The 12,721-nt window shown below is 43.5% G+C and overlaps 1 protein-coding gene across 1 annotated transcript in view; it reads right to left on the bottom strand.

Annotated features, from left to right (window-relative positions):
* The window catches only part of REDIC1 (regulator of DNA class I crossover intermediates 1), a 69,976-nt gene that overhangs the window by 15,185 nt on the left and 42,070 nt on the right, over positions 1-12,721 (bottom strand). The window contains exon 3 of the mRNA XM_069762048.1: positions 10,446-10,512. Coding sequence (XP_069618149.1) covers positions 10,446-10,512 — 67 coding nt within the window. The remainder of the gene's footprint in view (positions 1-10,445; positions 10,513-12,721) is intronic.

The raw sequence follows: 12,721 nt of genomic DNA, 5'->3' as shown, positions 1-12,721 counted from the left end.
ACAGCCCTGGCACACCAGCCTGACCAAAGAACTGAGGCGAGCTTCCAGGGCTGCTGAGCGCAGATGGAAAAGATCCCATTCCAATGAGCACTTCATCGCATTCAAACAGTCCCTCACTACTTTCAAGACCACACTCGCCACAACTAAACAAACGTACTTCTCATCTCTCATATCCTCTCTCTCTCACAACCCTAAACAGTTATTCAACACCTTCAATTCTCTCCTCCGTCCCCCAGCACCTCCTCCCTCCCCACTTATCTCCGCTGAAGACTTTGCCTCATTTTTCAAGCAGAAGATTGATAGCATTAGAGACAGTTTTGGTCAACAACCCCCAGAGCCCTTCCTCCCAATTTCCCAGCCCTCCACCTCCAAAACCAACTTCTCCACCATTACAGAAGATCGACTCTCCACTCTACTCTCAAGATCGCATCTCACCACCTGTGCACTTGACCCACTCCCATCCCACCTCATCCCAAACCTCACCACAGTCTTCATCCCAACCCTAACCCATCTCTTCAACCTATCACTAACAACTGGTGTTTTCCCCTCAAGCTTTAAACATGCCTCCATCACACCTATCCTCAAAAAGCCCTCTCTTGACCCATCCTCTGTATCTAGCTATCGCCCTATATCACTTCTCCCCTATGCCTCCAAACTACTGGAACAACACATTTACCTTGAACTGTCTTCCCATCTCTCTTCTTGCTCCCTCTTTGACCGCCTACAATCTGGCTTCCGGTCACACCATTCCACCGAAACTGCCCTAACTAAAGTCACCAATGACCTCTTAACCGCCAAGAGCAAGCAACACTACTCTGTCCTCCTCTTCCTCGACCTGTCGGCTGCCTTTGACACAGTGGACCATTCCCTATTATTACAAACCCTCTCATCCCTTGGCATCGCAGACTTGGCCCTATCCTGGATCTCATCATACCTAACAGACAGGACATTCAGCGTCTCCCACTCACACACCACCTCCTCACCTCGCCCCTTATCTGTCGGAGTCCCACAAGGTTCAGTTCTTGGGCCCTTGCTCTTCTCCATTTACACCTTTGGCCTGGGACAGCTCATAGAATCTCATGGCTTTCAGTATCACCTCTACGCTGACGACACACAGATCTACATCTCTGGACCAGATATCATCTCCCTTCTAACCAGAATCCCTCAATGTCTGTCTGCTATTTCATCCTTCTTCTCCACTAGATTTTTAAAACTTAACATGGATAAAACAGAATTCATCATCTTTCCCCCATCTCACGCGACCCCCCCAACGAACCTATCCATTACAGTAAATGGCTGCCTACTCTCCCCAGTCCCACAAGCTCGCTGCCTCGGGGTAATCCTTGACGCTGATCTCTCCTTCAAACCACATATCCAAGCCCTTTCCACTTCCTGCCGCTTTCAACTCAAAAATATTTCACGAATCCGTTCATTCCTCAACCATGAAACTGCAAAAACCCTAGTCCATGCCCTCATCATCACTCGCCTTGACTACTGCAACCTCCTGCTCTGTGGCCTCCCCTCTAACACTCTCGCACCCCTCCAATCTATTCTAAACTCTGCTGCCCGACAAATCCACCTGTCCCCCCGCTATTTCCCGGCCTCTCCCCTCTGTCAATCCCTTCACTGGCTCCCCATTGCCCAGAGACTCCACTACAAAACCCTTACCATGACGTACAAAGCCATCCACAACCTGTGTCCTCCATACATCTGTGACCTCGTCTCCCGGTACTTACCTACCCGCAACCTCCGATCCTCACAAGATCTCCTTCTCTACTCCCCTCTTATCTCCTCTTCTCACAATCGTATACAAGATTTCTCTCGCGTATCACCCCTACTCTGGAACCCTCTACCACAACACATCAGACTCTCGCCTACCATCGAAACCTTCAAAAAGAACCTGAAGACCCACCTCTTCAGACAGGCCTACAACCTGCAGTAACCACCGATCTACCAAACCGCTGCATGACCAGCTCTACCCTCACCTACTGTATTCTCACCCATCCCTTGTAGATTGTGAGCCTTCGCGGGCAGGGTCCTCATTCCTCCTGTACCAGTTATGACTTGTATTGTTTAAAATTATTGTACTTGTTTTTATTATGTATACCCCTCCTCACATGTAAAGCGCCATGGAATAAATGGCGCTATAACAATAAATAATAATAATAATAATAATAATAATGGCACACAGAACCACAGCTAGCAGAGTCATCAAAAAACAGAAGTGACTGTTGCATGATTTTGGGTTCAGAATGCTTGCCTGATATGCAAGGGGGCGATGTAGAAGACAGATGCCAATGGCTCACAGGTGCCAAATCTGCGCTTTCAGCACGGGACCAGGTGAAAGACAAAACAAAGGCACTCTCAGCCAACCAATCTAAAACCACCTCTACTGGTTCTGGCATCCTCATTCATCAAACGGTACTCAGGCTTACAAAATTACACAGAATGTTCTATTGACTGCCTGCAGCAGAGGAAGGTGTTTCATTTGGGCGCTTAGCAGATACAGATCGACCATGCCCTCTCTATCCCTGCAGCAGCTACATCACCACCAGCAACACGGCCACATCTGCTATTTGATGCTATTCTCATTGTTTCAACCCAAAAAATTGCAGAATATTACATGGCCTGTATACAGAGAGAAAGGGGCCGCAAGATTATTACACTGCCTGTTTTCAGAAGTCCCCCCAAAAAATAAATTAAAAAAAAGTGTGGCTAGCTCCTCCTCCTCTTCCACCTACACCGCCACCTCCTCCTCAACATCCTGCTCCACTTGGGACCTCCACTTCCTACTTCAAGATTATACGTTTTTCTTTTTTTTGCATTCTGTTATTTTAAGTCATTTTTCTATCCACATTTTTCTGCTCCTACTCCCATTTAGCTTCCTTTTGCAGCCCCCTAGCCCTTACTATGATCATTTTTACGCACCGAACTTTGGGTTCCCATAGACTGCTATTGGGTTTGGATTCTTGGTCAGTTCGGTCCCGAACCAAACTTACCTGTAGCTTCATTGAACCTGCCGAACTCGAACATCCACGGGTCTGCTCCTCCCTAGTCACAACTGCTGTATGCAGTAAACCAAGTCATACATCATTGGAATCAGGGTGTCTTTTTGTACATTATGCTAAGCTAATAAGAAAATCAATATAAATTATGTCCTCTACATCTACTAATGCATATGATATGTAGGATAGCACTTCAAAGACCATAGTATATTAGCACTGTTACATGTATTTATAACCATACTACTATGTATGCAAGGTAAAAGAAGTGAATCATAAATCTTTTAGAATAATTAAATGTTATTTGTAAAAATTAAATAACATACAAAATATAAAAACATAGGTGCATCACAGACTGAGGGACACGGAAAACAGTTAAAAGAAATATCTATCATCTCATATGTAATATGGCAAAAGTAGTGTATATTCGTCATAATGTGACTGAAGTCATATTTAATATAGCATATACAGTGGGGCAAAAAAGTATTTAGTCAGTCAGCAATAGTGCAAGTTCCACCACTTAAAAAGATGAGAGGCGTCTGTAATTTACATCATAGGTAGACCTCAACTATGGGAGACAAACTGAGAAAAAAAAATCCTGAAAATCACATTGTCTGTTTTTTTAACATTTTATTTGCATATTATGGTGGAAAATAAGTATTTGGTCAGAAACAAAATTTCATCTCAATACTTTGTAATATATCCTTTGTTGGCAATGACAGAGGTCAAACGTTTTCTGTAAGTCTTCACAAGGTTGCCACACACTGTTGTTGGTATGTTGGCCCATTCCTCCATGCAGATCTCCTCTAGAGCAGTGATGTTTTTGGCTTTTCGCTTGGCAACACGGACTTTCAACTCCCTCCAAAGGTTTTCTATAGGGTTGAGATCTGGAGACTGGCTAGGCCACTCCAGGACCTTGAAATGCTTCTTACGAAGCCACTCCTTCATTGCCCTGGCGGTGTGCTTTGGATCATTGTCATGTTGAAAGACCCAGCCACGTTTCATCTTCAATGCCCTTGCTGATGGAAGGAGGTTTGCACTCAAAATCTCACGATACATGGCCCCATTCATTCTTTCATGTACCCGGATCAGTCGTCCTGGCCCCTTTGCAGAGAAACAGCCCCAAAGCATGATGTTTCCACCACCATGCTTTACAGTAGGTATGGTGTTTGATGGATGCAACTCAGTATTCTTTTTCCTCCAAACACGACAAGTTGTGTTTCTACCAAACAGTTCCAGTTTGATTTCATCAGACCATAGGACATTCTCCCAAAACTCCTCTGGATCATCCAAATGCTCTCTAGCAAACTTCAGATGCGCCCGGACATGTACTGGCTTAAGCAGTGGGACACGTCTGGCACTGCAGGATCTGAGTCCATGGTGGCGTAGTGTGTTACTTATGGTAGGCCTTGTTACATTGGTCCCAGCTCTCTGCAGTTCATTCACTAGGTCCCCCCGCGTGGTTCTGGGATTTTTGCTCACCGTTCTTGTGATCATTCTGACCCCACGGGGTGGGATTTTGCATGGAGCCCCAGATCGAGGGAGATTATCAGTGGTCTTGTATGTCTTCCATTTTCTAATTATTGCTCCCACTGTTGATTTCTTCACTCTAAGCTGGTTGGCTGTTGCAGATTCAGTCTTCCCAGCCTGGTGCAGGGCTACAATTTTGTTTCTGGTGTCCTTTGACAGCTCTTTGGTCTTCACCATAGTGGAGTTTGGAGTCAGACTGTTTGAGGGTGTGCACAGGTGTCTTTTTATACTGATAACAAGTTTAAACAGGTGCCATTACTACAGGTAATGAGTGGAGGAAAGAGGAGACTCTTAAGGAAGAAGTTACAGGTCTGTGAGAGCCAGAAATCTTGATTGTTTGTTTCTGACCAAATACTTATTTTCCACCATAATATGCAAAAAAAATGATAAAAAAACAGACAATGTGATTTTCTGGATTTTTTTTTCTCAGTTTGTCTCCCATAGTTGAGGTCTACCTATGATGTAAATTACAGACGCCTCTCATCTTTTTAAGTGGTGGAACTTGCACTATTGCTGACTGACTAAATACTTTTTTGCCCCACTGTATCTATAGCATCATTATGCAGTGATATGGGCAGTAAATCTATTTAGTGAACACACTATGGCCACAGTATACTCGCTTGGATAATAAAGAGTAAAGGCTAGGGTTCCGTGTCCCTCCACTTCGACGCACGTTTCATCCTGTTTCCTCAAGGGCCATGTCAGTATGGGAGATATATAGCATTATAGAACAAGCCAGCTAAAGACATTCCTGATTTATAAATACTGTACAAACAGCATTTTTACATTGTGACAAGTGTATCATGCCCATAGCAGTGACATATTTGTAATATCCTCATTAAGGCTTTTCATATTATACCCGGACACGCTGCAGTGCGCATGCGCTACTGAACTCTCGTCACAAGCATTCAATTGCTATGGCATCTTTGGACCATAAACTGTGCCACCAACCACCTAGTCACCGTGGCAATGCAGAATGCTTGCATTCCTTTTACTACTAGCCGGATACTCCTTTGCATATGTGGGATGGATCACAGCACAGACCTCGTGTGCCAATAATTCATTGTGTGCCCATTTTCGATATTACCTTTTTTTCCCCTTTCAGTCACATAATATCAGGGCAAAGTAATCAGTGTCTGGCTTGCTCTATTTAATGCTCGATGTCTCCCACCCTGAAACCTCCCTTGAGGAAGCAGAACGAAGCGAACATAGGGGTGGAGGGACACAGAACCCTAACCTTTGCTCTTTATCATTCAGGCTAGTATACTGTGGTCATGGTGTGTTCACTGAATAGATTTACTGCCCATTTTACAAATAAAATGTACCGTATATACTCGAGTATAAGCCGACCCGAGTATAAGCCGAGACCCCTAATTTTGCCACAAAAAAATGGGAAAACTTAATGACTCGAGTATAAGCCTAGGGTGGGAAATGCAGCAGCTACCGATAAATTTCAAAAATAAAAATAGATACCAATAAAAGTAAAATTAATTGAGACATCAGTAGGTTACGTGTTTTTGAATATCCATATTGAGTCAGGAGCCCCAGATAATGATCCATACAGTTCATGATTGCCCCATAAGATGCTCCATAATAAAATATGTCCCATAAAATGCTCCATAAAGTTTATGATAGGCCCCATAAGATGCTTCATAGAAAATATGCCCTATACAATGCTGCATAGATTGATTATGGCCCCATAAGATGCTCCATAGATAATGTGCCCCATACAATGCTGCATAGGTTGATTATGGCCCCATAAGATGCTCCATAGATAATGTGCCCCATACAATGCTGCATAGATTATGGCCCCATAAGATGCTCCATACATAATGTGCCCCATACAATGCTGCATAGATTGATTATGACCCCATAAGATGCTCCATAGATAATGTGCCCCATACAACGCCGCATAGGTTGATTATGGCCCCATAAGATGCTCCATAGAAACATTTGCCCCATAGCCGTCTGCTACGATAAAAAAATAAATAAAATCACTTACCTCTTGTCCTGAGCAGGCCCAAAGCACTTGCAATATTCACCTGTCCACGTTCCACCGCTGTAAAGGCACGGATGATTGACCTTGTGGTGACCAAAACATCTAACACCGCGGAGACACCATCACGTGTTTCTCAATGCAGTGATCCAGAACACTGCCCCCAAATATGCAAATCTATGTAGAGGAGCTGCGGAGACACCATCACATGTTCCTCAACACAGGCAGTGAATAGCCAGGCCTTTCCCCGGGAAGGAACAACCAAGGGAAGGGCAGCATCCAATAAAGGAAAACATCCAATAAAGGAAAACCACCTATGCCAAGCATGGTATCCATCCACAGATAGCTGTTTCGGGGTTTTTGCCCCTCATCAGTGTGGAGTAGGAAACTGGCTATCAGGAGCAGTGCCTAGTAGAAAGTCTATAAAGGCACGGATGATTGACCTCGTGGAGACCAAAACATCCAACACCGCGGAGACATCATCACGTGTTTCTCAATGCAGTGATCCAGAACACTGCCCCGAAATATACAAATGCATGTAGAGGAGCTGCGGAGACACCATCACGTGTTTCTCAACGCAGGCAGTGAATAGCCAGGCCACGTTCCACCGCTGGGCGCCGCTGTGTTTTCCGCGTCCTCCGCAGTGACTGTTCAGGCAGAGGGCAGCGCGCACACTAATCGTGTCATTGTGCCCTCCGACCTGAACGTCACAGGCAGAGGATGCAGAAGACACAGCGGCGCCCAGCGGTGGAACGCGGACAGGTGAATATCACGCAATACCCTCCAGTCCCCATTATACTCACCTGCTCCCGGCGCGGTCCCTGGCAGCTTTTCACTACTGGTGATCTTCGGCGCCCGCAGCTTCTTCCTGTGTTCAGCGGTCACATCGTACCACTCATTAAAGTAATGAATATGCATCCATATTCATTACTTTAATGAGTGGTACCATGTGACCACTGAACACAGGAAGAAGCTGCGGGCGCCGGGAGCAGGTAAGTATGATTTGACAGCTGTCACTCCCCCTTCCCCGCCAACCCCCTGGGACAATGACTCGAGTACAAGCCGAGAGTGGCACTTTCAGCCCCCAAAAATGGGCAGAAAATCTCAGCTTATACGCGAGTATATAAGGTATTTCTTTTAAAGTATTTATGTTTCACTTCTTTTACCCTACATAGTGATGCAGATATATAATATATATACTGTACATGTAATAGGGTACTGACATACTATGCTCTCATATAAGGTACTTCGTGAGCCAGTGCACAATGCATAAAGGTTGATTATGGCCCCATAAGATGCTCCATAGAAACATTTACCCCATATAATGCTGCATAAAGGTTGATTAATGCCCCACAAGATGCTCCATAGAGTAATATGCCCCATATGCTGTTGCTGCGATTAAAAAACAAAATGGCATACTCACCTCTCGTTGCTCAGGACCTCAGCACTTGCGATATTCACCTGTCCCGGTTCCCCCGCCAGGCACCGCTCCGTCTTCGGAGGTTCAGGTAGAGGGCGCGCACTAACCACGTCATCGTGCCCTCTGACTGGAACGTCACAGCCAGAACACGCGGAAGACGGAGCGGTACCCGGCGGTGGAATGGGGACAGGTGAATATCGCGCAATGCTCACCCTCCACCGTTATACTCACCTGCTCCCGGCACGGTCCCTGCATCTCACTGACAGATGGTCTCAGCGCCGGCAACTTGTTCTGGTGTTCAGCGGTCACATGGTACCGCTCATTAAAGTAATGAATATGCGCTCAACCCCTATGGGAGTGGAGTCACAACCATATTCATTACTTTAATGAGCGGTACCACGTGACTGTCACTGAACACAGGAAGAACTGCCGGTGCCCAGAGATCATCGGAGATGCAGGGACCGCGCCAGGAGCAGGTAAGTATGTGACAGCCGCCGCTCCCCCTCCCTCACCGACCCCCTGGGACAATGACTCGAGTATAAGCCGAGAGTGGCACTTTCAGCCCCAAAAAATGGGCTGAAAATCTCAGCTTATACTCGAGTATATAAGGTATTTCTTTTAAAGGATTTATGATTCACTTCTTTTACCCTACATAGTGATATGGATATATAATATATATATATATATATATATATATATATATATATATATATATATATATATATATATATATATATACTGTACATGTAACATGGTACTGATATACTATGCTCTCATATAAGGTAGCAAAACCTGGTGACAGATTCCATTTAAACTATTTTTTGTCAAGGGGTTAAAAAATGTGATCAATTCTTCATAAACAAATGAGATTTCATTATGTGATGGAATCCCCCAAAAAGCTGTGCATATTAAAAAAAACAAAAACTCTTAGGGTATGTGCACACGATGCAGATTTGGTGCAGAATTTTCTGCATAAAATCTGCACTAAATCTGCATCTCCTGGCAGAATCCGCAGGTGCGTTTTTACCAATGGATTTCTATTATGGAGGGTGCAGAAACGCTGCAGAACTGCACAAAAGAAGTGACATGCACTTCTTTGAAATCTGCAGCGTTTCTGCGCAGATTTTTCTGCACCATGTGGACAGCTTTTTTTTTTTCACATTGATTTACATTGTACTGTAAATCACAGTGCAGTTCTGCAGCGTTTCTGCTGCAGAAAAATCTGCTGCAGTTATGCACTAAATCTGCATCGTGTGCACATACCCTTGAAGGAAGATTTCCTAAAGTTATTTTCCTTTGCTAAGCCATATCACTGACCATGCTCACAAAATATTTCTAGTTAAAGATGTAAAAGGAAAGAAGGATCAGCCATCTTGAACTGCATTTGTCAAAAACTTGGATATATTTTAAGCTTTTGACCGACACTTTTACAGTATTATTTTTTAAGTCCAGTGGAATATTAAGGTAATGATCTATATTATAAAATTCATCAACTCAAATAGGCGCCTACAGACAGACTTATAATCACTATACAGTGAGCATATATGTCAATGGGTAGAAGCCATGGTGTAGCTTGAGTAAAGTTACAGAAAGTGAAAACACAAGTTAGTCAACTCACAACTAGAGACAGTGACAAAATCATGCTCACTTAGAGGATAGCCAACATCAGACACAGTAATCATGCAGTTAATAAGTCAAATCTAGAAGGGCATCCAATTTTTAATCAGCAAAATAAACAAGGAACAAAGCCAGGTCAGAAACAGATATAAATCCAATAAATAGCGCACCAGTAACTGACAATAACTGTCATGTTCCACGACTTGGGAATCATATTTTATTTCTTTTGCTACTCTGCTCTGCAGTCAGGTTTGCTTTTTAGCAGTTTGAACTCCATCCCTGTAGCTCAGTTCTAATGTCAGTAACTCCTCCCTTGTTCCTCAGATAGTGTACGTCAGCCTGTTGTAAGTTCATATCTACATAGCTCTGGTTCAGAATCGTCTTTTTACCTATCGTAATTGTGCATAACTACAAGACTTCAGCTTGAAAATAAACCTACTTTTGGAAACTTCATATGTGCCTCTGCAGTTGAGTTAAGCTATCTGATGAAATCACCTTTTTGAGAACTGGTTCATACAGACATGTATAGATACTGAGTCTCAAGAGTCCCAAACTTGCAGTCTAGTTATGGAGTCACAGGCCGTACATGGTAGATGTAAATGGTACCCATACACCACAAAAAGACCATAGCCTCTTAGTAGTCTGATTGGCCCCAGTGATTGACTGGCAAGCAGGACCTTGACACTTTGTCAGCTCCGTTTCATCCCCAGGAATGGAGCTACAGCATTGACAGCTTTAAAAACTGGAATATAAGTGGGTATTGGTAATTATTTTAGAATATACACATAGGTTGACAAATTTTGTCACAAAATTACAACAAATAACGACTTGAAACCACATATTTTGCTCATAATGGCAGACTCTTAAATAATAAAACTACCTGGTAGGTAATCAAATTCTGTGAGTTTCGATCTGTACTGCAATCCAAAGTTTGTGAGTGTGATGACCTAGATAAAAAGTTAAAATTTAATAAAAATAATTAAAAAAAAGAAATGTGTACATATTAATCACAATATACAAAGAAAATATAGACCCTGATTCCAGGCACTTCATCTTGTCTAACTTGCTCTTAAACCTTACAGGTAGTAGTATAACCTTTGGATCCTGTTTTTCATACACAGGCTATGCTATTTGCTTTATAGCCTTTATGGTACGTTGCCATTCAATTTTTGCTGGCCGGTTTTCACTGCAACTAGTTCCCACCTATATACCAATAGATCGTTGTAACCACTCTGCGATCTCTTTTTCTTAAAGGGCAGTTTAAATTGGAAGCAATACACTTCACGAAGCGAAACACCCCATGTTGCAGTCGGGTAGGTTTTCCTTCTCCATTTACCCACCCTTCCCCTTCTTCCCATCACTTTTACCTCACTTTGTGAATTCTAGTGTCCTAGAAAATTCTGCACTATTCAGTGATATATATATATCTTGGTTTTGGATTATGTTGTGGATTTGCTCTTCGATTATATAATTGTCTACGGGTCACTTCCGTCTGTCTGTCACGGAAATCCCGCGTCGCTGATGGGTCTCAGCCCGAGGCCGCGACCAATCAGAGACGGGCACAGTCCGGCCGTGAATTGGCCCCTCCATCCACCCCTGCAGTCAGTGCCCCCTCCATACTCTGACCCCCCAGTCAGCGCCCACATAGCATTAACCGGACTGCCTTACACGGCAGCATATCACGGTGTAAAGCAGTCCGTTAACGCTGCCATTAACCCTCTGTGTGACCAACTTTTTACTTTTGATGCTGCCTATGCAGCATCAATAGTAAAAACATATGTTAAGCATAATACAAAAAAAATTTAAAAAATCATATAGTCACCCTCCGACGGCCCCCGGATCCAGCCCAGGCCTTTCCCGCTCCTCCCCAGAATGCATTTCTGCAATGACCGGAGATGACGTAGCAGTCTCGCGAGACCGCTACATCATGTGTTATTGCTGCTTGGGACCGGAGCGGCGCCCGAAGAGCGGAAAAGGCCTGGGCTGGATCCAGGGGCCGTCGGAGGGTGAGTATATAACTATTTTTTATTTTAATTCTTTTTTTTTTTTAACAGGGATATGGTGCCCACATTGCTATATACTGTGTGGGCTGTGTTATATACGTGGGCTGTGCTATATACTACATCGGCTGTGAAATATAATACGTGACTGTGCTATATACTACGTGGACTGTGTAATATACTACATGGCTGTGCTGTATACTGCGTGGGCTGTGTTATATACTGCATCGGCTCTGCAATATACTGCATCGGTTGTGCAATATACTACGTGGCTGTGCTATATACTACATGGGCTGTGCTATATACTATATGGGCTGTGCTACATACTACGTGGCTGTGCAAAATACTACGTGGCTGTGCTATATAATAAGTGGAACCACGTGTGCTGTTATATACTGCATGGGCTGTGTTATATACTACATCGCTGTGCTATATACTACATCGGCTGTGCAATATACTATGTGGGCTGTGTAATTACGTGGCTGTAATATACTGTGTGGGCTGTGCTATATACTGTGTATGCTGTTATATACTGCGTCAGCTGTGCAATATTCTACGTGGCTGTGCAATATACTACGTGGGCTGTGTAATATACTACGTGGCTGTTATATACTACGTGGACTGTGCAATACACTATGTTGACTGTGCAATATACTACATAGCTGTGCAATATACTGCGTGGCTGTGCAATATACTACTTAACTGTGCTATATACTATGTGGGGACTACGTGGCTGTTATATACTGCATGGGCTGTTATATACTACGTCGCTGTGTAATATACTACAGTCATGGCCAAAAGTAATGACACCCCTGCAATTCTGTCAGATAATACTCATTTTCTTCCTGAAAGTGATTGCAAACATAAATTATTTGGTATTATTATCTTCATTTAATTTGTCTTAAATGAAAAAACACAAAAAGAATTGTCCTAAAGCCATATTGGATATAATTCCACACCAAACATAAAAAAGGGGGTGGACAAAAGTATTGGCACTGTTTGAAAAATCATGTGATGCTTCTCTAATTTGTGTAATTAACAGCACCTGTAACTTACCTGTGGCACCTAACAGGTGTTGGCAATAACTAAATCACACTTGCAGCCAGTTGACATGGATTAAAGTTCACTCAACCCCTGTCCTGTGTCCTTATGTGTA

Source organism: Ranitomeya imitator, chromosome 4 (genome assembly GCF_032444005.1).
Source record: "Ranitomeya imitator isolate aRanImi1 chromosome 4, aRanImi1.pri, whole genome shotgun sequence".
NCBI classification, from domain to species: Eukaryota; Metazoa; Chordata; class Amphibia; order Anura; family Dendrobatidae; genus Ranitomeya; species Ranitomeya imitator.
The sequence above is the reverse complement of the archived record's forward strand: the minus strand, read 5'-3'. Positions and strand labels throughout refer to the sequence as shown.